Source organism: Lissotriton vulgaris, chromosome 12 (assembly GCF_964263255.1).
Source record: "Lissotriton vulgaris chromosome 12, aLisVul1.2, whole genome shotgun sequence".
NCBI lineage: Eukaryota > Metazoa > Chordata > Amphibia > Caudata > Salamandridae > Lissotriton > Lissotriton vulgaris.
In genome coordinates, this window is record NC_141700.1 from 597,761,610 (window position 1) to 597,788,353 (window position 26,744).

The 26,744-nt window shown below is 46.0% G+C and overlaps 1 protein-coding gene across 3 annotated transcripts in view; it reads left to right on the forward strand.

Moving 5' to 3' along the window:
- Positions 1–26,744, forward strand: part of ANKRD27 (ankyrin repeat domain 27) — a 719,886-nt gene that overhangs the window by 204,242 nt on the left and 488,900 nt on the right. For all 3 annotated transcript variants that reach the window (XM_086945455.1, XM_086945456.1, XM_086945457.1), the window contains 2 exons: positions 9,717–9,838; positions 26,515–26,593. In XM_086945455.1, the coding sequence (XP_086801581.1) occupies positions 9,717–9,838; positions 26,515–26,593 (201 nt within the window). The remainder of the gene's footprint in view (positions 1–9,716; positions 9,839–26,514; positions 26,594–26,744) is intronic.

Here is a 26,744-nt window from a genome sequence, read left to right on the forward strand (position 1 = left end):
TGATACGCTGGGCATATTCCGGAATGTAAGTCCTCCCGAAATTCAGAAAGCCCAGAAGAGATTGTAATTTTTTCAGTGTTGTCGGAGAGCACAAATGTGCGCATTTCTCCAGGAAATGGGGTGCTAAACCCTTCCCTTCATGGCTAAGCTCGTAACCTAGAAACAACACCGTGTACTCTGCAATGTGCGACTTTGCAAAGTTAAATTTGTAACCCACGTCAGCAAAGTTACAAATTATGCTATTTACCCGACACAGATGCTCCCAAAGATCGTCGTCTGTGAGATAAATGTCATCCACATACGAACAAGCAACTGGGTCGAAGCTCTCCAAAAGAGAGACTATGCGTGCGGAAAAAACTCCAGGACTGTTCTTGTAGCCCATTGGGAGTCGTTTAAAAATTTTTTGCACTCCGGCGCACGTAAAACTGGTCCATTGGGAACTTAGACCGTCTAATCTATGTGCATAAAAACCATTGGAAATGTCAAGCGTGGTTTTGAACCGTTTACGCTCAAGACTATTCACTAGCGCAGAGCCGTGCGTATTCTGTACTGCACAGTTACGGCAATGCGAGTTCAAATGCCTATAATCCAAAACCAAACGATATGAGCCGTCCGGCTTGTTCACAGTAAAAAGGGGGTTATTCATCGGTGACACACACGTTTCAATTACACCTTGATATTCCAATTGTTCAAGGATAGCTGCGACTGAAGCTTTCGCTTCACGCCGTATGGGATATTGTGGTTGAGGCTGTGACCGTAAAGGAATCTCATGGCTTGGTGACAATTTATCCCAGCCACATTGATTGCGGTACACAGCCGGCGCAAGCGCCAGAGCCCACTCTTCTGCAAAATGCAGCGCCTCCACCCTCGGCACTGTGTGCGCGAAGCTGGGTAGGATTACCTCCTCCCCTCGCGGAGCTGCGAGAACAAAAGGTGGGGGCCAGTCAGCCTCCGAAAGCAAAATGTCATACGTAGACGAGAGATTTTCCCAAAATACCCCTTTTACAGTTCGCTGCATGTCACCTTCAATTAACAGGACAATTTCAAAAGGTCGTTCAGGGGGAGCAACATGCGTATCTGCTGTTTCAATCACAACATAAATGTCAGTCGCTGTCACCTTCAACAGTGGAAGGAGGGCCTCTCTCACTATGGTAATCTCTGCTGCGCTGTCTAGCAATGTCAGAGCCCACGTCAGATTCCGAAGCCGCGTTCTCACTATCTTCGGCATAACGATGCGCGGTCAAGGCAGCGACTTTCTTCGTGGCAAACTGAGGTCTCTTGGGCGTAGAGCCTTCCTGCTGATCTCCACTGGAACGCGGGCGGGGCTGACCACGTCCTTGCTGGCCACCCCGGCCCCTGCCGCCCCCTCCACCACCGGTTGACGGAGCCGATGAGTCCTGAAAGGAACGAGGAGAGCGTTGTTCAGAAGCTTGAAACCTCTCAGGCGATTTAATCATCGCGCGGTCGCGCAAATCATAAACACGATCCGACTGCGCAGGCAATGGAGACGCAGGAGCAGAAACCTGTATTTGTTGTTGTTGTTGCTTACCCTGATTCTGCTTTTTAGGCCAATTTTGTTTCTTGGTCTTTTGTTGACCACTAGTTTCCGATGTCTGACTCTGGGGCTGTTTCTTCTCCTTATCAGGAAAAGTTTTAACCCCCTTTGCATTGCGGCCCACCATTTTGTAAGCATTCACAATAATCTTTGCTAACTGTCGGGGTCGGTCGGGCTCGGGAACCAACGCTAACGCGTTAGCAACTTGAAAGTTCACTGCATCCCCCTTGACATTGGCAAGGATCACACCGCAAACCACTTCAAAGGAGCCACATAGGCGCATGCCTAATTCAACAGCCGCCTCCGGTCCGTGTTCGTCCTGAACACGTTTAAGGACCCCACCTAGATTGGTCACAGACGGGGAGCCATAGCACCTCGAATAGACCGCTGCAAACGTTTTTCCCCAGGTCTCACAGTCAGCAAGGTCAGGAGCCAGATCTTTCGGTAAACTCAGTGTAAGAATCCGGTGCTTATCACCCGGACTCGTATTAGGAAACACAGCTTCCAGCTGGCCGAATTTCTCAGCAAGCCAGAACGGAAAATCGTCCTTTTCTAGGGGCTTTTTGCCCATCACGGAATTAACCATGACCGGGTTGATTTTCAGACCAGCATGTTCTGCTCGAAGCTGTGCACCTCTAGGGGCCGCGTCCTGAACATTACGGCCAATGTAATGAACAAGCGCTCTAATCACTCCCACCGCGACTTCATGAAGTTGCCGCAGTTCAGCTACGTTACAAGCGTTACGTCGAGGGTGAGGAGTAAATCCACCCAAAGCAGGCCAATTAGTGCCCGGAATGGACAAAGGACCTAACCTCGGAGCGGTCAAAGCGTGCGGTAGGGCGCCACCAAACCAAACTCCATGCTGCCAAGCGTCAATAGGTACCTCCAGTGCTCTGTACGGAGCGTACGCCGCCGGTACAACCGAAGCAGTGTATGTGTGGAACACACCAGTATTTGCGTCCACCTCTGGAAATGTCACCCACGAATAAAACAGTTCGTACGGGTAAGCATGTTCCGCGCTCACCACCAGAACCACAGCCAAGCCTTCCACAGGAACATCATATAACCGCAAATGGTCACGCACCGCAATGCGACTATGCTGCGGGATGTCCACGGCTTGAGCCATGTTAGCACAGGAACTAGAAAAAACAAATTATACTTTGTAGCACAACTGGGTAGTAATTCAAAGAAACCGTTTTAGATAGATTCAAGCTTGAAAAAGACCTATTTCAAAAATAGGTAGGCTTCTCCGACACTGCCGTTTTCCGGAAACGGGAATGTAGGCGTTAAGGTTTGAATGATATACTACTCGAGTGTCATGTTATAAGGCCAACCAACGTATGGGCGCCATGTCGCAGGGTTTCCGTTCTCTCACAGAACTGTGCACAGAGACCTAGAACCTGGGTGAGTCAGGGTGACCCACAACTCACCTATGTTTCAGAAATCCCCTTACCAGGCTAGCTACAGTATCTCATCGGAAGTGAATACTCCCCGATGTCTTAGACAATCCAGAACATGAACTTAGAATACCTCAGGTATCGTGGAACACATGAACACTCTTTCGTTATATTATCATTCCAAACCGAAACTGGGAGGCAATGAGAACACGTGCAAGTTTGAAATGTTTATTTTTTCAATGCAACATTCTCAAACGCAGTATCTTGTATAATATCAACATACATATTATAAAAGTCAGAGTCAGCAGCATAGTCACTAATCCATAGTAAGCAAATTGTGATAACATATTATGATGCAAAAATCTATAGAATTCTGTATCACCTATATTTCGCGCACCCTAATTAGCATATTATATTATATCTAAGAAGGTCTCATCTGGGCTTTAGCTGGGCGAACCCATACCTCAAATTCTCAGTAGGAGGAGATCACATCAACAGCTACCAGCTCTCAGCATGTCCAGCATCAAGTGTGTTTTCTCATTCCCTGTAACTGTATCTTGAACTCACGTAAAGCCCAAAGTTGGCACAAACATTATTTGTGTTATGACTAACGTAGTGCGAGGATCAGGCCTACAGTAACCTTGTGTTAGAGTGTGCAGTTCTCAGTGTGCAGACAGTTGTACCAAGTGTTCCAGGCGCGACTGATACCAGTACAATAATATATTATTCTTAAATAAATCACATCTTTCGTCTAGGTTAAAAGCTGAAATAACAATTAGGTGTCGTGTGCAAAGCGAAGCAGAAAGAAAATATGGCGTTTAAACATTTAATAAGCACATGCTAACTTAACACAATCTATGGAAACGTAATAACCATATGACACAAGCAAATACACAGACCCCACTGGTGGGGAAGAATTGGGCACAGCACAAAGACTTCCAGCCCCAGAATGCACACAAATTTACACACCTGCTAAAGTGAGGCCTCTGGGGAGGTTAATTGATGAAAAAAACGGATTGAAGGCTGGAGAATGTGCTGTGCAGATCTGTGGCTGACAGATTGTGTTTTTCCCTTTGAAAAAGAAGCATGTTGCTTTGAAACGCGTCAGGGAAGGTAATGAACAATTGGAAAGCTGAGCTGGTTTCACAAAATAAAGGGTTCTGTGAACTTATTTTTCGTGGAGTGGCGTCCTTAAGCAGAAGGTACTTTTGTTGGAATGAATATATATATATATATATAATATATTTTTTGACCATTGATCCCTCGGCTGCTGCTTCACAGTAGGCTCGGCGACTTCCGGCCCATGACCCCCTGTGGTATTTGAGCGGGGGGGGTGCATACCTTTGCGGCTGGGCTCAATGGACATCTGCATCCCGGGGCCCATCCAGGGCTGTGAAATGGCAGAACACGCACCCATACAGGGAAGAGACACGGACTATAAGTCCCACAAAGCAGTGCGAGTGGGAGTGTCAAAGCGTCAACTCAAGTCGAGCCTCTGAAGACGAGCGTAGGCTCAGAAACGCGTCAGGCTTTCAATCGAGACATGAGAAGCTGCAGACTGGGATGCAGTGATGTCCTTTACCTGCTGAATTAAGGGCTGCTGGATGAGTGCATTCCTTACCTGTGGGTAACTTGGAGCTTTCATTTACACGCGGCATTCCAGCCGCGAAGGTATGCACCCCCCGCTCAAAAACCAAGGGGGTCATGAGCCGGAAGTCGCCGAGCCTACTGTGAAGCAGCAGCCGAGGGATCAATGGACATCTGCATCCCGGGGCCCATCCAGGGCTGTGAAATGGCAGAACACGCACCCATACAGGGAAGAGACACGGACTATAAGTCCTACAAAGCAGTGCGAGTGGGAGTGTCAAAGCGTCAACTCAAGTCGAGCCTCTGAAGACGAGCGTAGGCTCAGAAACGCGTCAGGCTTTCAATCGAGACATGAGAAGCTGCAGACTGGGATGCAGTGATGTCCTTTACCTGCTGAATTAAGGGCTGCTGGATGAGTGCATTCCTTACCTGTGGGTAACTTGGAGCTTTCATTTACACGCGGCAGCCCAGCCGCGAAGGTATGCACCCCCCGCTCAAAAACCACAGGGGGTCATGAGCCGGAAGTCGCCGAGCCTACTGTGAAGCAGCAGCCGAGGGATCAATGGACATCTGCATCCCGGGGCCCATCCAGGGCTGTGAAATGGCAGAAAACGCACCCATACAGGGAAGAGACACGGACTATAAGTCCCACAAAGCAGTGCGAGTGGGAGTGTCAAAGCGTCAACTCAAGTCGAGCCTCTGAAGACGAGCGTAGGCTCAGAAACGCGTCAGGCTTTCAATCGAGACATGAGAAGCTGCAGACTGGGATGCAGTGATGTCCTTTACCTGCTGAATTAAGGGCTGCTGGATGAGTGCATTCCTTACCTGTGGGTAACTTGGAGCTTTCATTTACACGCGGCAGCCCAGCCGCGAAGGTATGCACCCCCCCGCTCAAAAACCACAGGGGGTCATGAGCCGGAAGTCGCCAAGCCTACTGTGAAGCAGCAGCCGAGGGATCAATGGACATCTGCATCCAGGGGCCCATCCAGGGCTGTGAAATGGCAGAACACGCACCCATACAGGGAAGAGACACGGACTATAAGTCCCACAAAGCAGTGCGAGTGGGAGTGTCAAAGCGTCAACTCAAGTCGAGCCTTTGAAGACGAGCGTAGGCTCAGAAACGCGTCAGGCTTTCAATCGAGACATGAGAAGCTGCAGACTGGGATGCAGTGAAGTCCTTTACCTGCTGAATTAAGGGCTGCTGGATGAGTGCATTCCTTACCTGTGGGTAACTTGGAGCATATATATATATCTCAATGTGTACTCAATCTGTGCACAACGGACATGAGGTACAGGAGCTATGGGCGTCTGAGGAAGGAGTTTAATCCGAAATGCATTATGCCCGGCTGCAAGGATTTCAAATAAAGAACCCCACCTGTATTTCTCGGCCTGGGATTCCTTCCTTTCATCCAGTTGGAGGGTTTTCGTCGATATTTCTGTGTCAGCCAGAGACACGTTAAGGAATTCCGCTTCATCAAGAGGTTGCCTGCTTCACTGGTGTTCTTCGCAAGCAGTCTACGTCTTTGTCAAGGTATTGACTTCAGGCATCCCACCTTCGGAGTGCTGCAACGCGAGGAACACTGCAGCAAAGCGGACCGTGACTGCACGGAGGCGGTGGTGCATTGTCGCCATTCCATGTTCCAGCCTAACCAGCGTCCGACAGGTTGAAGCTATGTGCGGGGACTCGAGGGGTTATAATGCCAAAGCATTTACTTCACCATATGTGCCCAGCTCCACTAACGCCCGCAAACACAAGATTTAACTTTTGTTTCCCCCATCACGCTATACCAGGCACACAGCATTCTGGGAGTTGAAGTTCCATATTGACTCCAACACAGCGGATGATCACATGAGCGGGGGCGGAGTCATTAGTGAACTCTACAAAGATTGTGAACACTCAATCTGTGCACAACGGACATGAGGTACAGCAGCTATGGGCGTCTGAGGAAGGAGTGTAATCCGAAATGCATTATGCCCGGCTGCAAGGATTTCAAATAAAGAACCCCACCTGTATTTCTCTGCCTGGGATTCCTTCCTTTCATCCAGTTGGAGGGTTTTCGTCGATATATATTCTTTGCAGGTATTCTGATGATAACATATTTTAATGTTGTCATCGATCCAACCCAACTCTAGTGCTTTTTCCAAGATGTTGTTCAGGGTATTCTTGAATGGTTCGGTGGGATTCAGGTCAAGTGGGATGTACGTTTACTGATCCAAGACGTGTTCCTGTAATTTTTGATCATTGTAATTGCTGTTCATCGCGACCAAGGCTCCGGCTTTTTTTTTTGCAGAGTTTTATATAGCGCGAACTAGACCCGAACCAAATCGGGTATCAGAGCGCTTTACATAGCACCAGTTACCTTACATGAGGACACACATTGATTTTAGGCACGGGGAGATTTGCCCAGAATCACAGGATGTTTTGGCGTCGTTACAGAGACTGGAACCCAGATCCCCAGGTCCGAGGTCGCCCATGCCCAGCCCTGGTATTGCAAATACGTCCAGATAAGTTGGGCCAAGGATCCATGGCTAAAGCAAAAAGAAGGGAGGATAGGGGGCCCCCTGCCTAGTGCCTGATTTATAGGAAAGGGATCCGAAAGAATGCCATTAATACGTACTCAGGATGTAGGGTGGGAGTAAAGAACACGGACCATGCTGCGGAAGCGCTGGCAGAAACCCACAAGGATGAGTACCTCCTGTTGGTAGTCCCAGTCCACCGTATTGAACGCCCGTTCAAAGTCAATTAGGAGAAAGTCTAGAGTTGGAGGCAGAGGATGACGGTGAGCTAGGGTCGCATGAAGTCAACGGATGCAGTGTCTGGTGTTCTGAGAGGGCATAAAGCTACATTGATCAGGATGCACCGACGTTGGCAACATCCGTTTTAATCTGTTTGCTAATACCAAGGCAAAGATCTTTGTCTCGCAATATAGGGCGGTAACTGGTACAGGGCGTGGAGGGCGGTTGGGTTTTAGGTAGCACCACTACCGTGTTGGTATCTTTATCAGCTGGTTGAAAGATGATACTCTCGTCATCTGCTAATTTCTTGAGTACTCTAAGTTCCTTCCCCGTAAGATTCTGGTGTTTATTCCCTGAAGATTGCAGACGTTCAAAAGCTTTCTTTTATTTTATTACTTCCATTGTATCTAATGTTTTGTGAGATACAGGGGTCATTAAAGTACTTTTCGGTTTGAACTTGTGGCTGGTTACTTGTTGGTTACGCCATATGAGGAAAGAACCAACGTAATCTCAATTTACGCATAAACGTGGAAACTGATATTTCTGTTTCCATGGTGGTGGTTGCATTTGTTGGTACAAATGACATACCTCTGTTAAGTACTGATAAATCCAATGTATTGAGTATCTTTTCCGAGATCTTCATTACTAAGTTCTCTTTGGATTCCTCTGAGGGTTCTCCAGGTTTTTTTCTTTTGTTCCCTCCTGGTTGGTTGGTTTTTGAGGATCTTTTGTCTTTCGGTGGATGATTTGATGTCTGTCCTGCTTCTAAAAAAGAGTCCTTCGATGTTACATTTATCTCTGTCTCTGCTAATGTTCCTGCAGAGCTTGTTGCCAATTGTAAACATGAACGAGATGTAGATAACTTGATCCATCACCACACTTTCTTCGGATGATGATGCACCAGGTTTTGTGTATGTGCGTTTTTGGGCATAGGCTTAACCCATGTATAGACTTCGTCCAGTTTGTAGTCAATGGTATCTCTTCTGAACTTTCTTAATTTCCGTTCATGTACTTCTTTGTCATGATTGTCTAATTTTTCGTTAATGTAGTTTAGTGTTTTGGTCCAGCTGTCAGCATCCATTATTTCACCACAAAGGCCTTTCACTGAGTTTTTCAGTGTGGTGAAAGTCATTGTGGTGAAAAATTATAAAAAGTGGTTCGATGAAAAGGGGCCACCAGAACTGGTTTCCCCGTGTTGCTTTTCTTACAATTCACAAACAACTAATTTCCCATCAATCTTTACTCCAAACTCATGATACGTGTCATTTTGTGTAAATGTTAGTCAAGCTGCCTGATATAACCAAAAATGAGGCACAGATGATGTATATATTTTAAATAAACATTTAATTTGTTTATTCCAGGACATCAGACCAGTACTCATGAACCTTGACACCACCGGAGCATGTGGGTCCCTTCCTCTTCCTGCAGTCTTTCAGACATTGGTGTGAGGAGTTCGTCATTATATTAGCCTCTTTATTATGTGTGTAATGCCTCCTCTGCAGTAATGTGATTTACATTGCTGATCTTTTGCAAAACTACATTTTGCACCTGTTCTCCTGTGATTGGGTGCCAATGTATTACTTTTCCTATTCTACATATAAGTACTTCCCTTAACGTCTAGATGCAATCTTTTTTGAGCAGTCAAGGTCCCCTTATTAACGTTGTAGAAAATGTTGTTGTTGCTTCTTTATTTTTTAAAGCTAATTTCAGTTCAAAGTGAGTTGGAAATCTTAATTCCAGCTTATTTACAAGTTATATTTTATAAAGAGTTCTTAAACTCCTAATTTATGTTGAATTTATTGCCATTAAAATCATCTACTTAGCCAGATAGTTATAAATTAATAAGAGCTTAAAACCTGTTAAAAGAAATGCAAATTGTGTTTTGTGTCCCAAAACATTGTTCTTGGCTTCTTATGTTTTGAAATAAATTATGGAATTTCTGAAAGAGAGATGCACATGAGCTCATTTATTTATGTGAGGATGTTCTAATCATTGAAAAGAAGAATGCAGGTTCAGAGACCATAAAACAGAGGAAGAACATGGACGTTTGCCATCTCTACCTTTCACTGGTTTGTTATCTGCTGTAGCACATGAATGGTCTGTGAGGAACACTTGGAAGTTGTGAGTGGTCAGGGCCTGAAGAAACCCCTTCTAGTCTGATCAGTGAGCCTTGATCCAGACACAAGCTGATTTAACTGTAGATCAACCATGTGTATTTGTAAAGAAAATGTTTCTCATTAAATTAACGTTTACTTACTGAGTTTTCTCTGGGATCACATTTGTTCAGTTAAAAAGTTGAAACTCAATGTTTGTTGTTTTCATTTTTTAGATGACGGTTTCTGCTCAAACGCCAACTTCATATTGATGCAATGAAATAGGTAAAGAAACATTTATTTCTTCTGAGAATTAATATACCTTGTTATGTGTTCATCTTTTGACAGTGTTAACATACCTCGAGCGAAGCGAGAATTGGGTCACCTGAATAAATGCACTTCTCCACAGCAGAAGCTGATGTGTCTGCAGCAGGTGGTTCACAATATAATGCAGTCTCCAAGCCAAAGAGGTTTGTGTCCGAGATTTAGCAATCGGCTTTCTCTCATTGCTCTTTAAAATTGTATGTAGTTCACATAATCCTCAGTTATGCAGATTATTTTTAATACACTGCAGAAAATTGGGAGTTTAAAGTTTTGTTTCAAAACTTTCATTTTTCTTTTTTGAATATTTAGGGCCTGATTTAGAGTTTGGTGGTCAGGCACTGCATCCATTAACAAAAGTGCCACAGCGTACAATGCACTTGTGTAGTAAGGAGGACTTGATATCCGTCACATTTGTGATGGAACAACCCATCCATCCAACTCTAAATGATGTCCTAGTTTTTTATATCAACCTGTTTCCTCCGTTCAAAAACACTGGTTTCTAAAGATGAGATTTAATTGTAAGTGATATATGCTTTAACCTTTTGCATGAACTGAATCACCTTTTATTTCAAAATGTCCCTTTAAAAAAAAAAACGATACTGCACAATTTTGCGTTTTTGGCTTGTAATTGTGTTTTTTTATATGCTTAGCTAGATATCAAGGCCAAGACGATACCAGTTCATAGGTCTGAGTTTGAAGTAGGTTATTTGGAGAAATGAACAATTTGGGTTTTAAATCTAGCTTCAGAATTCAGGAATGGTGGGTGCTCAGGACACAATGTATGAGGATAAGGTCCCCTTAACAGTCATAGGGTGTAATGAAGTGCAAACCCTTGCTCAATTTGGTGAAAAAGAACTATGGTTGGATATGCAATGTAATTAGAACATTGAAGAAATCAATAGTTTTCACCCACCTCTTAGAAAAATAAATATATGTTGCAGAATGTAATTGACAGTACATCAAGTTGGTGCAGAGATTACTCCTCCTTTTTAGGTCTCGCTGAACCAACGGGCATGCGTTATTCTGCGAAAGTATAGAAGGCAAAACAACTCTTGAAACCAGCGAGGATTGTCCCCAATGCATGTGAGGTACTCAAGCGCGACGCTTCCCCAGCGCGCGCTTGGCCTCACTTCTCAATCACACCCCATATGGTGTTCCCTCCCACTCGCTCGCACATCAAAGGCTGCTGCTCCCGCCCCAATGCGCTCCCGGCCCGTCCCCCCACAGCAATGCCAGGAACTTGTTTTTCGTGTTCTCTTTCCCCTTCAGGCACCCGTACTCACGGCACCTCCAGCAGCCTTCTCCCTGCGTCTTCTCTACAGCCCTCTTTCAAGTTCTCTTTCCCCTTCAGGTACCTGTACTCACGGCACCTCCAGCAGCCTTCTCCTTCCGTCTTCTCTACAGCCGTCTCCAGCAGAACACCCCCTCCTTCCTCACAAGTGCTTTTTTTCGCTTTCTCCTTAACACGGGCGCCTGCTTCCAATAACACGGGCCCTGCGTTCAATCTCATGGGCGCCCACTTTTACTTTAACACAGGGACCCGCTTTTACTTTAACACGGGGACTCGCTTTCACTTTAACTCAGGCGTCCGGCATAATCTCAATCCCTCACCCAACCCGTCGCTGCTTGATCTCGCTAAGTCGCTCTCATTTCTGTTTCTCCCCCCACTCCCACCACCCAGCCCTAAAGCCCTGTCTACGTTGCCTCTACCCTTCTTTGTTATAACATGGCGTAGAGTAACTTTAGTGCGGCTAGGAGGAACTACTCAACACCCATTCCAAGCCACCCCCTCACCCATCACACACAAAACATCTTTTCAGTATACAAAAGCTAAGAGTGTTGTTAATTTAACTGAGTCATCTGTGACTGTAGGCGGTTACAATACTGTTGTCGAAGTGTGCATCTTATTACATTGTTATTTAAAGAGTTCGAAATTCTGTATACAAGCTCAGGTGCTTGTTGCACTCTGTGACCCGTACCAGGCAGCTCATGAAGGGCTCTTATATTGCTGCCGTATTTTTCAAGAATGCGCACTAGGCGGTATGTGCCTGTGAGCCATTTTCATACTGTGAATGCGGCAGAGCTGAGCCCACACGGGTATTTCAACTGTTCAGTATTGCTGTCAATATGCATAGACTGTTTCATCCTTAACACCACCAGCGCAGCATTTTGGATGTGATTTTGCGATGAGGATCGACCTGTGTTAACCAATCCGTTGTCCTGAGAATAAGTAACTTGAGCAAATGTGCTTAGTTACAAACAAAACAAGCATTTTTTCACAAACAATTGGACACTTTATTTGAACTAAAGCTCCCCCTGGGTGTTAACTTCATTTTGCGGACGCACTATTTTACTGCCAGCTGCCTTGAAGGTATTATAGCACTTAATGTGAATTTCATATCGCTGTGCAGGGGCCCTTCAATACTATGGCGGAATTGCTTGTTGGTGTTTTCTGTAAGTCACGTTCTAGCCCGCAGTGCATACCTCCTAAAACCCAATTTACAGAAAATAACAAGCAATTCCGTCATAGTAATAATTCAAAACTGGGTGTTACTTCGCCTCCCCCCCACCCGATTTGTTTTGTCTTTCCCCGTCTTGCTTCACCTAATCCTGCTTGTTGTGTGTGGGGCAATATTCCGCCCCACGTTTGCAGTGCACGAGCAGCTGCCACCCCTCCTCCACTGCTCTCCCTCTAGGCACGCATTTCTTTCCCACAGATTTAGAGATAACTCGCAGCTACCTCACACCTCTTCCTCCCTAGCGAAAGCAACCTCTTCTTAATCTCTCTTCCCCGCCTCCTCCTCTCTTTCGTGAATTATTTCCGTGTATTATTTTAATTCATTCCAGACGCTTAAATTGGCTTGCCTTGGATATGTCTTCTGCACGGTACTCCAGTGAGCAATGATAGAGGTTAATGCTTTAATGCTTATTTTACTTGTATATTTTAGCCCGTCAATGTGCCCTTCCACACAAACACAGCATTTTTCTGTTTGCCGAGAGGTCGCTGCATTCTGCATCGCTTGTATCCTGCTCTATTTTGAATAATGACTCCTGCTACATTCTCAGGGAATTCTGGATTGACAAACACGGTCGGAGAAAGCTTGCCTTTGTTTCTCCCGTGTGAGTGCCTTGCACCATGATGCCAGTATGTTTATGATTTTGGCTTATCACTGGCTGTTTTGATACCACTTCTGCTTCATTATAAGCCCTCCACCCACCATCCGAGCACACAAAGCCCCTGAAGCAGTGGGGTTTTATTTGATTAATTATAGCCCTTTGATGCTCCCTTCCACATGAACGCAGCATTTCCCTATTTGCAGAGAGGTCCCTGAACATGCTGCGTTGCTTTGGTATCCTGCTTGCTCAAGGAATTCTTTATTTAGAAATAGGGTACATTTGTAGGGCAATTTGTTAGCTCTTATTAGCATCGTCAGTGACTGGCATTGGCGTTTAAAAGATTGTATTTTCCTCTGCGTGTGCTGGCTGGAGATAAACCATGCTAACTACAGCGTGAAATATGTTGAAAGGTGCACAATTTCTTCAAAACATCAGCTGCATACCTCAACTTAATCTCCCATTCGCTCTTGTGTGTGTAAAATGTCTTTCCCGTTGATTTAAACTTCCGGTCTGTGGGCCCTTGTCTGCGCTTAAGAGATTTTTGCCACAACACCACTCACCACTCAGCACCAACACAGCATCACTCAGCACCACCACATTATCACTCGGCACCACCTCATTATCACTCGGCCCCACCTCATTATCACTCAGCACCACCACATTATCACTCAGCACCACCACATTATCACTCAGCACCACCACATTATCACTCAGCACCACCACATTATCACTCAGGACCACCACAACACCACTCAGCACCACCACAGCATCACTCAGCACCACCACAGCATCACTCAGCACCACCACAGCACCACTCAGCACCACCACAGCATCACTCAGCACCACCACAGCATCACTCAGCGCCACCACAGCATCACTCAGCGCCACCACAGCATCACTCAGCGCCAAAACAGCATCACTCAGCGCCACCCCAACACCACTCAGCACCACCACAGCATCACTCAGCACCACCACAGCATCACTCAGCACCACCACAGCACCACTCAGCACCACCACAGCATCACTCAGCACCACCACAGCATCACTCAGCGCCACCACAGCATCACTCAGCGCCACCACAGCATCACTCAGCGCCACAACAGCATCACTCAGCGCCACCCCAGCATCACTCAGCGCCACCCCAGCATCACTCAGCGCCACCCCAGCATCACTCAGCGCCACCCCAGCATCACTCAGCGCCACCCCAGCATCACTCAGCGCCACCCCAGCATCACTCAGCGCCACCCCAGCATCACTCAGCGCCACCCCAGCATCACTCAGCACCACCACATTATCACTCAGCGCTACCACAGCACCACTCAGCACCACCGCAGCACCACTCAGCACCACCGCAGCACCACTCAGCACCACTGCAGCACCACTCAGCACCACTGCAGCACCACTCAGCACCACTGCAGCACCACTCAGCACCACTCAGCACCACCACAGCACCACTCCGCACCACCACAGCACCACTCTGCACTACCTCAGCACCACCGCAGCACCACTCAGCACCACCGCAGCACCACTCAGCACCACCGCAGCACCACTCAGCACCACCGCAGCATCACTCAGCACCACCGCAGCATCACTCCGCACCACCACAGCATCACTCCGCACCACCACAGCACCACTCTGCACTACCACAACACCACTCTGCACCACCCCAGCACCACTCAGCACCACCCCAGCACCACTCAGCACCACCCCAGCATCACTCAGCACCACCACATTATCACTCAGCACCACCACATTATCACTCAGCACCACTCGGCGCCACCACAGCATCACTCAGCGCCACCTCAGCACCACTCAGCACCACCACAGCACTACTCAGCACCACCACAGCACCACCACAGCACGACCACAGCATCACTCAGCGTCACCCCAGCATCACTCAGCGCCACCCCAGCATCACTCAGCGCCACCCCAGCATCACTCAGCACCACCCCAGCATCACTCAGCACCACCCCAGCATCACTCAGCGCCACCCCAGCATCACTCAGCGCCACCCCAGCATCACTCAGCGCCACCCCAGCATCACTCAGCGCCACCCCAGCATCACTCAGCGCCACCCCAGCACTACAACAGCATCACTCAGCACCACCACAGCACCACTCAGCATCATCACTCAGCGCTACCTCAGCACCACCACATTATCACTCGGCACTCTTGGGCTCCCTCTCTCCCTAACAGCACTCTCGGGCTCCCTCTCCGCGCCTCTTTTCCTAACAGCACTTTCGGGCTCCCTCTCTGTGTTTCTTTTCCCTTGCTTGTCTGTCTCCCTCTCTGTGCTTCTCTCCCCTGCTGCACTCTCGGTCTCCCTCTCCGTGCTTCTCTCCCCTGCTGCGCTCTCAGGCTTCCTCTCTGTGCTTCTCTCCCCTACTGCACTCTTCTGCTCCCGCTCCGTGCTTTTCTCTCCTGCTGCACTCTCATGCTTCTTCTCTGTGCTTCTCTCCCCTGCTGCATTCTCAGGCTCCCTCTCCATTGCTTCTCTCCACTGCTGCACTCTTGGGCTCCCGCTCAGTGCTTCTCTCCGCTATTGCACTCTAGGGCTCCCACTCTGTGCTTTTCTCCCCTACTGCACTTTAGGGCTTCCTGTCCGTGCTTCTCACCCTTGCTTCACTTTTGGGCTCCCTGTCTTCGCTCTCTCTATCTCCCTCTCCATGCTTCTCACCCTTGTTTCAGTGTTAAGCTCCCTCTCAGTTGCCATTCCCCTCAAATTGCCTTCCTCTTCCTCCCTTTTTCGTCTCCCCCTGCTTGCCTCATCTTTCAACACTCTTTCCCCTCTCTGTCCACAATTCAAGCACTACAAAAGCATTGATCGATGTCTTGAGGTATTTTATTTTTGCCATGTAAACTTTGGCATCGTGGACATGAACAAAGATGTATTAGATGTTAATGCAGGGTTTATCTTTTCTGATGTGGCGGGTGTAGCATATGGAAATGCATTGTCAGGCCACTTACAATGAAGGCGCATCTTTTCGTATTATAAACAAGGGAGGCATCTGTACTGATAATACGGAAGCGGAAGCCGTGCTGAAGCATAAAGTTGATTAAACTTTATGCTGCAGCACAGCGCCCACTTTAAAATCCACCTGGTTTTATGGTATATCTCAACCCCTCCCGCGCCTATTTGGCCTCTAATCGTAAACTGAGAGGTGTTAATAGCCCCGGGCTCTCAGTCGCCATGGAGTGGGATTTTTTTTTGTCAGAGTTGAGCTATCTCTCATTTCTCTCTCTTGCGAACAGTCTAATTGGCCTGGTTCACAGCAGGGGTTATAAATTTGATGTCAGTTACACCGTCGCATTTACTGCCTACACTGCTTAGTTCTCTTTTTCAATTTTCATAACTTGTCTGAGTTTTAGGTCGCTATATTATGTTCACATTACCCAAGCGCCTGTTACCTTTTGCCAATGGATGCCATTAGATGTCAAGAGGTTTACTGTCGGGTGCTATTTCAATATGTTGAACCTGCACTGTGTCTATCGTTGAGCATACTGGCGCTCGCGCATGAAACAGAGCGCACCATATTTTAAAGCTGCTCTGACAGGGCCTGTCCAGGAACATGTATACCGTCTGCTCAGTCTAGGTAGTGTTTGTTAATTAATTAATAGTTCGAGAAATTCAACAGCATGTAACACCACAGCATCACTCAGAGCCACAGAATCACTCGGCACCACTGAATGCAACCGCACCCCTCAACACCACAGCACCCCTCAACACCACAGCACCCCTCAACGCCACAGCACCCCTCAACGCCACAGCGCCCCTCAACGCCACAGCGACACTCAACGCCACAGCGCCACTCAACGCCACAGCGCCACTCAACGCCACAGCGCCACTCAACGCCACAGCTCCACTGAACACCACAGCTCCACTGAACGCCACGGCTCCACTGAACGCCACGGCTCCACTGAACGCCACGGCTCCACTGAACGCCACGGCTCCACTGAACGCCACGGCTCCACTGAACGCCACGGCTCCACTGAACGCCACAGCTCCACTGAACGCCACGGCTCCACTGAACGCCACGGCTCCACTGAACGCCGCGGCTCCACTGAACGCCACGGCTCCACTGAAGGCCACGGCATCACTCGGCGCCACTGAAGGCCACGGCATCACTCGGCGCCACTGAAGGCCACGGCATCACTCGGCGCCACTGAAGGCCACGGCATCACTCGGCGCCACTGAAGGCCACGGCATCACTCGGCGCCACTGAAGGCCACGGCATCACTCGGCGCCACTGAAGGCCACGGCATCACTCGGCGCCACTGAAGGCCACGGCATCACTCGGCGCCACTGAAGGCCACGGCATCACTCGGCGCCACTGAAGGCCACGGCATCACTCGGCGCCACTGAAGGCCACGGCATCAGTCGGCGCCACTGAAGGCCACAGCATCAGTCTGCGCCACTGAAGGCCACAACATCACTCGGCCCCACTGAAGGCCACAGCATCACTCGGCGCCACTGAAGGCCACAGCATCACTCGGCGCCACTGAAGGCCACAGCATCACTCGGCGCCACTGAAGGCCACAGCATCACTCTGCGCCACTGAAGGCCACAGCATCACTCGGCGCCACTGAAGGCCACAGCATCACTCGGCGCCACTGAAGGCCACAGCATCACTCTGTGCAACCATTCAACAGCTGGTTCTAAAATGTTCTCTCAATGTTTCAAGCTTTATTACAAATGTCACAAAAAGATGTTAATATTTCACTTCTGTTCTTGGATTTTCATCACTATAAAATACACTGAACATAATCTTCCCAAAAGTTATTTACAAAAGTTTAAGCTATTGCCATTATAAACTACAAGAACCTTTTTATTTAAGTATTAGTTATTAAAATAAATAAAAGCCATTGTTATTTGTAATATTAATACATCTAAGTCATGTAAATACAACAGATATTGCATTACAAGTGCTATAGGTGTCACGTTTGCAAAAGTTAAAACTATTGGCATTGTAAATGAAAAAGCTATTAATTTCGCAATTTTCAAAACCAACACATAAATAAAGAATTTGTCATTTACAATATCAATAGCTCAAACTTTCCTAATGCGAGACCTATTGCATTGCAAATGCTTGTTTCAATCATGGTTTGCACCATGTCACGCAGCTTGCAATGGCAGTCTGTGTGGAATTTTTGGGAGGGTCCCTTTGGGTGACATAATATATGCTGCAGCCCTTAGCTTTAGTACCCCTGCCCTAGGTATCTAGAGTACAATTTATTAGGGACTTACAGTGGTGCTAAAGTCCTTAGATAATTGTAGCCCAATTAGGCTTTACCTTGTTTTAGTGAAGGAGAACTAGCACTGAGGCCTGGTTAGCAGGCCTCAGTGCAGTCAGAGCGAAAATACGCATCTAGTAGCTAAAAAGGAGGCAAAATGTGGGGGTGTAACTGCAACTAAAGCCCAGCTCTCTACACCCCCTCTCCCCAGTTTACCATTGTCGGATGTATCATGTATGCTTATCATGTAAATCCCTCAACCACCCCACACTACTAGAGAGATCGTTGCATGCTTATCACTACTTTCCAAGTATTTGTAAAGGACATAACACCCCCTGCCCCAGGCAAACATAAACTTCTCACTCCATATTAAGCAAAGAATTCCAAAATAGTCAACCTACCTGTGTGTGTGTGTGTGTGTGTGTGTGTGTGTGTGTGTGTGTGTGTGTGTGTGTGTGTGTGTGTGTGTGTGTGTGTGTGTGTGTGTGTGTGTGTGTGTGTGTGTGTGTGTGTGTGTGTGTGTGTGTGTGTGTGTGTGTGTGTGTGTGTGTGTGTGTGTGTGTGTGTGTGTGTGTGTGTGTGTGTGTGTGTGTGTGTGTGTGTGTGTGTGTGTGTGTGTGTGTGTGTGTGTGTGTGTGTGTGTGTGTGTGTGTGTGTGTGTGTGTGTGTGTGTGTGTGTGTGCCTCCAGATACATAGGAAATCACTCAACACTTTTTTTCAAACCTAGCCCATCATCATTTATGTCATCAGCTTTTCCATTGTCTATTCCCCTGTGACATTGTAAAACGTAAGACCAATCTTGTTGCCTCCAAGATGTTGCTGTGGGCAGCTTTGCGGCTATCCAGCACGCCCTGAGGATCACAAGGTCACTCTGTCTTGCCTCATCATGAAGGCAAACATTTAGAAGTCTCAGATCCAGGAGGAGGGCATTCATCCTAGAACTAGTTAGGTTGGGAAATCTCTACTAAATGGGAATTGTTTCTCCCTGAGCACCATATTTTTTCCAGCAATTACGATCTGTGTGCAAATGCAGGTGTTTGAGTTTTCATGGTGTAAGGTACCATCTGAACATTACTTTATAGGATACTTACCTATCCTGAAAGTTCATAATACCGATATTATCTTTCCAAAGATCAATTTCATTTTCTTTACTAATTTGTGTGCCCAGGAATTGTTTCCATTTCCTCGTGTATTTTTCCTTCACTTCAGGTTTATTGACAATATCTTGTAGATGGACAATATCAGGCCATTAGATTACAGTCCAAAACGAGTAACTTCACAAAATCTTCCACAGTACTATGCCAGCGTGTGCCATATTTTGTGATTGGTCTATAATGGGAGTCTACAACTTTGCTGTACCCCAGATTGGATAGTTCGATTGTGATCAAGTAATAGACTCTCTTGCTTCCATTGATCAAATGGGTCCAGGCCAAAAACGTGTGTGTTGGGTGGACTACTAATCGCTATGAATTTCCAATAAAGCACTTCAAATCAATGCTTGGTCCAGGTCAATGCCGTCACCTCCAGCTGCTTCAACACCCTCTGCAAGACCTTTAAGTGGATCCCCCGTGAGTCAAGGAAGACAGTCACCCACGCACTCATCACCAGCAGACTGGACAATGGAAATGCACTCCATGCCAGCATCAACAAATCATTACTCGGCAAACTCCAGACAATACAGAACACCGCTGCCAGACTCTTCTCGGCATCCCCCGACTCGAACACATTAGTCAACCCCTACGAAGTCTCCACTGGCTCCCCGTGGAGAACAGAGTCACTTTCAAAATCCTCACGCACGCCTACAAATGCCTACACAACAACGGACCCAAATACCTCAATGACAGGATCAACTTCCACGTACCCAAAAGAAACCTCCGATCATCCAACCTCGCACTGGCCGAAACCTCGCACATCCACAGAGCCCTAGCAGGTGGAAGGTTCTTCTCTCCAATTCAGCCAAGACTTGGAACGAGCTACCGGCAGACATCAGATGCGTCCCCTCCCTGAACACCTTCAGGAAGACCCTCAAGATCTTGCCCTTCAGCTAAACAGATCTGTGGACCCCCCTCAGCGATTGAGACCCTCACGGGTGAGCAGCGCACTTACAATTCCCTGATTGATTGATTGGGAATTAAGTTTATCGGATTCCTTTCAGATCCAGTATATCTTAATGCAAAGTTGGGTTACTTGATAGTACAATTTAGGAGTTGTGTATAATGAGTCCACCTTAAGACTGACTTGGGTCTTTCTAAAAGCCTAATCAGCTCAGTGCCTTGCTCTGTTGTTTTTCATGAAACTGCTAAATAAAGTAAAAAAAAAAAAAAAGAAGTTGCTGAGCCAAGAGAGATACAGTAGGCTTCATATTAGGTGATTCTTTTTAGGCTTCATCTAGGGACATGGGTACTTGGTTTGGAAAATGGTCAGCACTAAGGCAGAATGCTTCACTCCCAGGTAAGTAATTTCAACTGCTGCCTAGTGGAATTGCAGGGAAGTTGAGTGCTTCTGATTTAGTCAGATTTATTTAAAAGCCTAGCACCCTCTCGAAGGTAACCAACTGAGCCAGTAGTGGCAAATCTGAATGCAGTTGCCAACTTGAGAACACATATATGGTCATCATCAAAAGCTACTTCATGTGCCTCCTCCAAAGTGAAAACATGGATATTCTGTCATCTGCTGGGCAAGCAGCCAAGAATCAAAGTGAATAGTAGGGAAGACCGCGAGTAATCTTGTATAGTGTACCTTCGAAAGATCACTTTCTCAGTCAAGGACTCATTGAGGCTTATTCTAGTCACAGGTTTTATGTAGCTATAAAAGCCAGCTTCTGTGTGTCCGAAGAACCCCAGACAAGAGTATCACACTAGGTCAAATGCCTTATCAGCTTGTGAAGAGAGCAGTTGATTTTGTTCACAACTTTTTTCTTCAAGCGAACCATCTCATCTCATAAGTCTGACAGCCCATATCGAAGTAGAACTGATCAGGAAGTATTAAGTGTTGTCGGAAGAGATTTAGTATACTTGAATACCAGAATCAAACTCCGCTAATGTTTGAAAGAAAGGAAGCAAGAAGGCCTGGCCTGTATTTGGGGAATACACAATTGCTAGAGTGACATCCTGAACAAATATAACTCATGTAACCAATAATATTTACCATTCTTGCCTTTCTTTTGATCCCTAAGATTAAATAGGAACTCTGTGGGAAAAAAAGATGGACATTCCAAGCACATTATGTTTCGCATTCATAGATGCCATAAAAGCCATAAAGTAATATTAGTGCCTGAAAATGACAAAGACAGAATTACAGATCATCTTCCTGGATGCAGAGGATATGGGCATTAGACTTTGAGATGATTCCAGACTTTGTCCCTTTTATAACGGCAATTGAGATATTTTATATTCCATTACTGTATTCTAACTATCAGGAAGAGGTCTGCAATTGTTAAATATGTATGTGACTTCCGGGATCGTGGACATAGGATAGGTGAATGGACCACCACTTTTGAAGCTGTAGTGATCATGATCACCAAGGTGCCTAGACATTACTAAAGGAGGGTCACCAGTTGCAAGTGCATACACATTTCAGTGTAAGTTACACTAGACACCAAACATGGAGATAGGGTGACACTCATTGCAGAGTAATCTTACTCTCCCCGAGTGAAGATTAGATTAGGTACATCTATATAGTTTTTGGTCCTGAAGAAATGGCACTCGATCTAATGTGATAATCTAGAGATGAAACATGTTGACCTTACACTCATAATTGTTTATTGGATTACACCGTTTCCATTCAGGAGAAGCCAGGATCATCACATCCTCAGGCTTTTCTTACTTTTTTTGACCCTGACATAGATATTGCCACTTGTATCAACAGCTCTTCTTAGAAATATATATAGTCCATTTTAGAGCACACCTTTTGATGGGCGCATTCAACATTTCAGCACCAGCCCAAATAGGTGCAGGCCCAATGATGATGCATGCCACCTGTGGGTGGGTGGGGGCACTTGCTTCTAAAAACTCATTCTTCTGGTGATTATAAACATTCCGGGCCTCTAAATTGGATGCCTGGTTAGTTGATTTCAGAGCAGTATACCTTATTGTTCTTTTCCTATGAAGCAGGAGACTGTATACTGGACAGCCCCATTCACCTTTGAAAGTTCATAAAAACAAACCATTTAAAATGTATCTTTTTCTTGTCATAACAGGCAAAGACCTGGTGTGTGTATCTGGTATTTGTAGTTGTCTTATTGTATATTTTTTCTGGTTATGTCGACTCAATTCCCATTTCAGTTAGTTGTTTAAGTTTTATTGATCTGATTGACAGAAATTGCCTAACCACTATTGCTGCACCTATATCTCTAAAACAGCTGCCCCTCCTCCAAAATAATGAAGGAAACCTATTGCTTCGTAGTGCGCATGAACCACACCTTTTGTCATAGGTTATGCATTATTTGTTGCCAGAGTGGTGAACTAGTAAAAAGATAAATCAATTACCAGTATTCCCTCTGCCACGTTTAATTGACTCCTAACCTGTACATCCCACAAAGGGGTTTCATAGGAAAAATTTGGTGTTCCGTGCATTGACCAGGGACTTCAGTGTCTCACTGGGTTGTGAATTGGAGATGATTTCAATGGCTTTCTACAGGATGTGTTAGAGGCTTTGACCGAAGTGCCTACTGGCACTAAAAACTCTGCTCCTCCAGATATATTCTCTGGGGCCTCGCAGTCGACCAGGTTGCAGCAGGACCTAACTGTGGCCTCGCTTATTATTTTGTTGAACATTTTTATAAAACAGTCTGCACCAGGTGGTGGTAGTGTTCTTTACCAGGAACCAGATTCCTGATACATTAGCAGTGAGCAGACTGCAACAGTGAACACATGTTTTAGATGAGCAAAAACTAGGTAGGAGAATTGTTCAAAAATGCATACTTGTTTATATGCAGGGTGACCTAGTGGAGTGGATTAATTTAGATATTTGGAAAATATGGGTTTTCAACATTTTCCTGAAGGAAATGAAAGCGGGTTGAGTTATCAGATGTGTGGGATAGGGATTGCAATAGCTGGTCTATGCTCCTGAGAAGGATTGGTTCAATATTAATTTTGTTTAAAATGTTGGGGTCTCCTAGTAAAGTGAGTGTTACCTTCTCACATCTGCTTGGCTGTGAATGGAAAAAAACCCTCAGGGGAGTGAGGGATAAGAAATTCTGGCCTAAATGTAATTTCCAAAGTCTAATCAGAAACTAAATCATGGTGTGAGCAGCTGTTTTAAATTGGCTAGGAAAGCATGGTTCTTGAATTTTCTTAACTGAAAGAAGATAGATGGTGATTTTTTTTAAAGTTTGTTTATATGTGAGAATGAGAGGATTTTTTCAAATGTAAAACCCAGTGGATTTACTCCTGACTACAGAGACTTTGAGAAATCTGCTAGTTTCAGCTCATTTAAATAAATGCCAGATTGAATCTGTTTGATTTTGGGGGTGGGGAGATGACATTTATTTTTGTGGGTTTAACTAAGGAGGTGTTGGAAATTTTAGGATGCCTGGTCACAGGAAGAGAATGCCCTAAATGGACTATGTTGGATGATATTTGGCATTTGTAAGCCAATCATTGCCAAATGGCCACTTAGGTTTTATACAAGGGTTCTCCTGGGCCTCCCATTGAAGTTTTAGATCATCTCAAAGCCTAAATACCAAGTTAAACCTGAGCATTATACTGGACTTAAGCCCAGGATTCCTTAAGAGTTTTTACCTGGGTCATCCCCATTAAAGACTTGCCCTTTCCTTGAGGGCATTGTTGCTGCCCTTGCCCAAGGCAAGCTCATGGATTATTACACCTGCTTTGCCTCAAGATGCCTTAGCTTTGATCCAAATATTGCCCAGTGCTCTATTCAGAGCCTTCGACCGGGACAGGGATTAGATGCCCATGGGATCCTTGAGCTGTTATTTTGGGCTTTAACTGGAGTCACAGCGAAAGGATAGATATGGGATTCTTCCTGAAGTGCCCTTTTAATACTTATGTAAACATTTAGAGCAGTCTCCTGGTCCTTCCCCTTGGTGCCCTCTGGTGCCTCACACAGAAACTCTTCTGCCTCTGGAGTTTGGATAACTCATTGATGCCACCATCAAAGGCAACATTTGCAGTTACTCTTGATGTACTCTCATGGTCTGTAAACATCTTTACAGCCTAGAACGTAGATTCCCCAAGATGCCCTTTAGACTCTGTTCTAGCATAATCACTCTCATTCAATCAGTAATAAATGCTTGCTGCTATTCCCCGAGAGATGGCAGTGATTTTGTTTGCCAATATTTTTTTATACCGTTGCTTTGTTCTTCCCCGGTTGCCTGACAGAGTTTCCATCTGTTCCAAGTAGTACTTTGCCTCAGGTGTCATTCATTGCTTTACTTAGTGAGCCAGCTGGGTTCCTTTTTTCAAAGGTTCCTTGGTCATTCATCATCCATTTGGAGGATGCATGCCATCTCTGGCTTGTATGTAACCAGGTGTTTCATGGATGCAATGCTTGCTCATTTGATTCCTCAGGCTCCATTCCATTGGCTATTACTGGAGTTTTCCTTCTATGGATTCTGACTGTTACATGGACTAGCTCCGAGCTCAGAATGTATGGGATCTAGCTTAGTGGAAGGGCTGCTGACTTCTCTCAGTTGGAGTGGTCCTTCCATCCCCTACTTGTCTGGGACTGTACTTGCTTGCGAGTCCACTGGTGAAGAGTGTAAGGAGCTTGCAGTGGACTATATAGAAAGATCTAGCTCAGACAATGTGAACAGCTACCATTGGTAGGCAGTGTAAGGTGCAGACAATGATGAGCAGTGAGAGGAGCTGTCCTTGGCGAACAGAATAAGAAGCAAGCATTGAGGTCTGTGTAATAAGCTGTCATGCACGGTGATGATACTTCTATACGATTTGAGGACATGGCACTTGATGCAAATGTAAAAAACTGCTGAGCATTTTGAGAAGCTCATTCTGGGACATACTATAAGGATGTGGCAAGCAATGTAAGGCACAGGAACCGGGTGAGGCTTTGAAAATTGTAGTCTGAGTGGGAAGAGCACATGGTGGGGAATCTGGCACACTAGCACTATTGGGCAGTGTGTGTGGGGAGGGCAGATAGGAACACAAGGAAACGTGTTATGGCCACTGAGGATCTGGCACATGTAGGCAGCGTGCTGAACATGAACTGATTTTGGAGTATGGAGAGCTTACGTAGATGGTGAGCATCAAGACCTATCATTGGTTGGTAGTATGGGAAGCTGACCTTGTTGGGGGCGGTGGTAAGTTTTGTGTGGAATAGGGTCTTACGGACAGCATTGTTGGACAGAGTAAGTAGTGGTTACTGGTGACCAGTTGTGCAAACCCACACCGCTCAGACGTTTGAGCATCTGGCGCCGAGTGCAGGATAAGAAACAATATTGTAAGTGATGGCACGGTTGGGCAGTATTAATAGCAAGTACAATATAGAATAGGTCTGGGAATTGAGAGAAGCTCGCATTTGTGGCTATTTTAGGGTTGGCACTGGTGCCTAGTGTTAGGAATGAACCGTATAAGGCCATGGGGCTGGTGACCAGACTTAGATGCTGGCACCAGAGAACACTGTTCGAAGCTGAATCTGGTACACAGTGTGAGGACCTGCCATTGTTGGACAGTGTGAAGAGGAGGTATTTGTTGGGAGTAAATAAATGTTGCTAGTGGTTAGTGCAAGGCATTTACCCTGCTACTTCAGGCTCCATTGCTGTCAATCTGGCATCTTCCACAGGCATCAAATTCACCCCCAGTGTACATATGAATTATGTGCATATAGAGGGAGTTTAAAGTGCAGCTTGAAGTAGGACTTACTTAGATACTACTTGTTGGTGTTCCCAGCTCACCCACAGAGATGGCACCATTGCTCGTCTAGTGATATACCCTGCCAGCAATATGTGCCATAACAGGAAAAAGAAGGAAGTGTGTAGCATGCATCATAGCCTGTGCTGAAATGAAACAACCAGAGTTTTAGTCTCTGGAATTTTTAGAAGAAATGTGTTTGAGAGCTTAAATGGAAGAACATACCTGTGTAGAGGTAGATATGTTATATCTATTCCCCATGGGCCCGTCCCCAAAAAACAATAGATTAGACCTCATTCAAAAAAACTAAAAAAGTAGAACATTCATTTTCAGGCCCCCAAACAAATCATAATCCTTAAACCCAAGAATCCTTTGAATTGTAAACCCAAATCGCCGAACACTGGCTCATAATCACAAAATGCATGATACCCAACTAAAATACAGGAATCTACAGACGTTGTTCCTGTCTTCAAAAGAAAGATAGTGGAACATGAGAACATGAGACAGAGGAACAGAGCTACTTTAGTTCTTTAGATCAAGTGAATGCACAAGACTAAAATCAAATGCATGAACTCTTGTTAACCTGCCCCTTTTTGTTAACCTGCCCCTTTTTCACTGTAATCTTTCCATGCTGTCTTGACAGTGAACATGGAGGCAATGTGTGCGGATGATCTCCTCTCCGTCCTTTTGTATTTGCTTGTGAAAACGGAGATTCCCAACTGGTACGTTGCCCTATTTTTTTCAGTACATAATTACTTGCTGTGCTTTCTTCTGTAAATCACATAAATGATGGACATTGTATTGTGAATATGCCTCCAGGCTTTCTCTTGTGTGTGACACTTGATTACTCAAACAAAGCTGTTTTCAGGCACT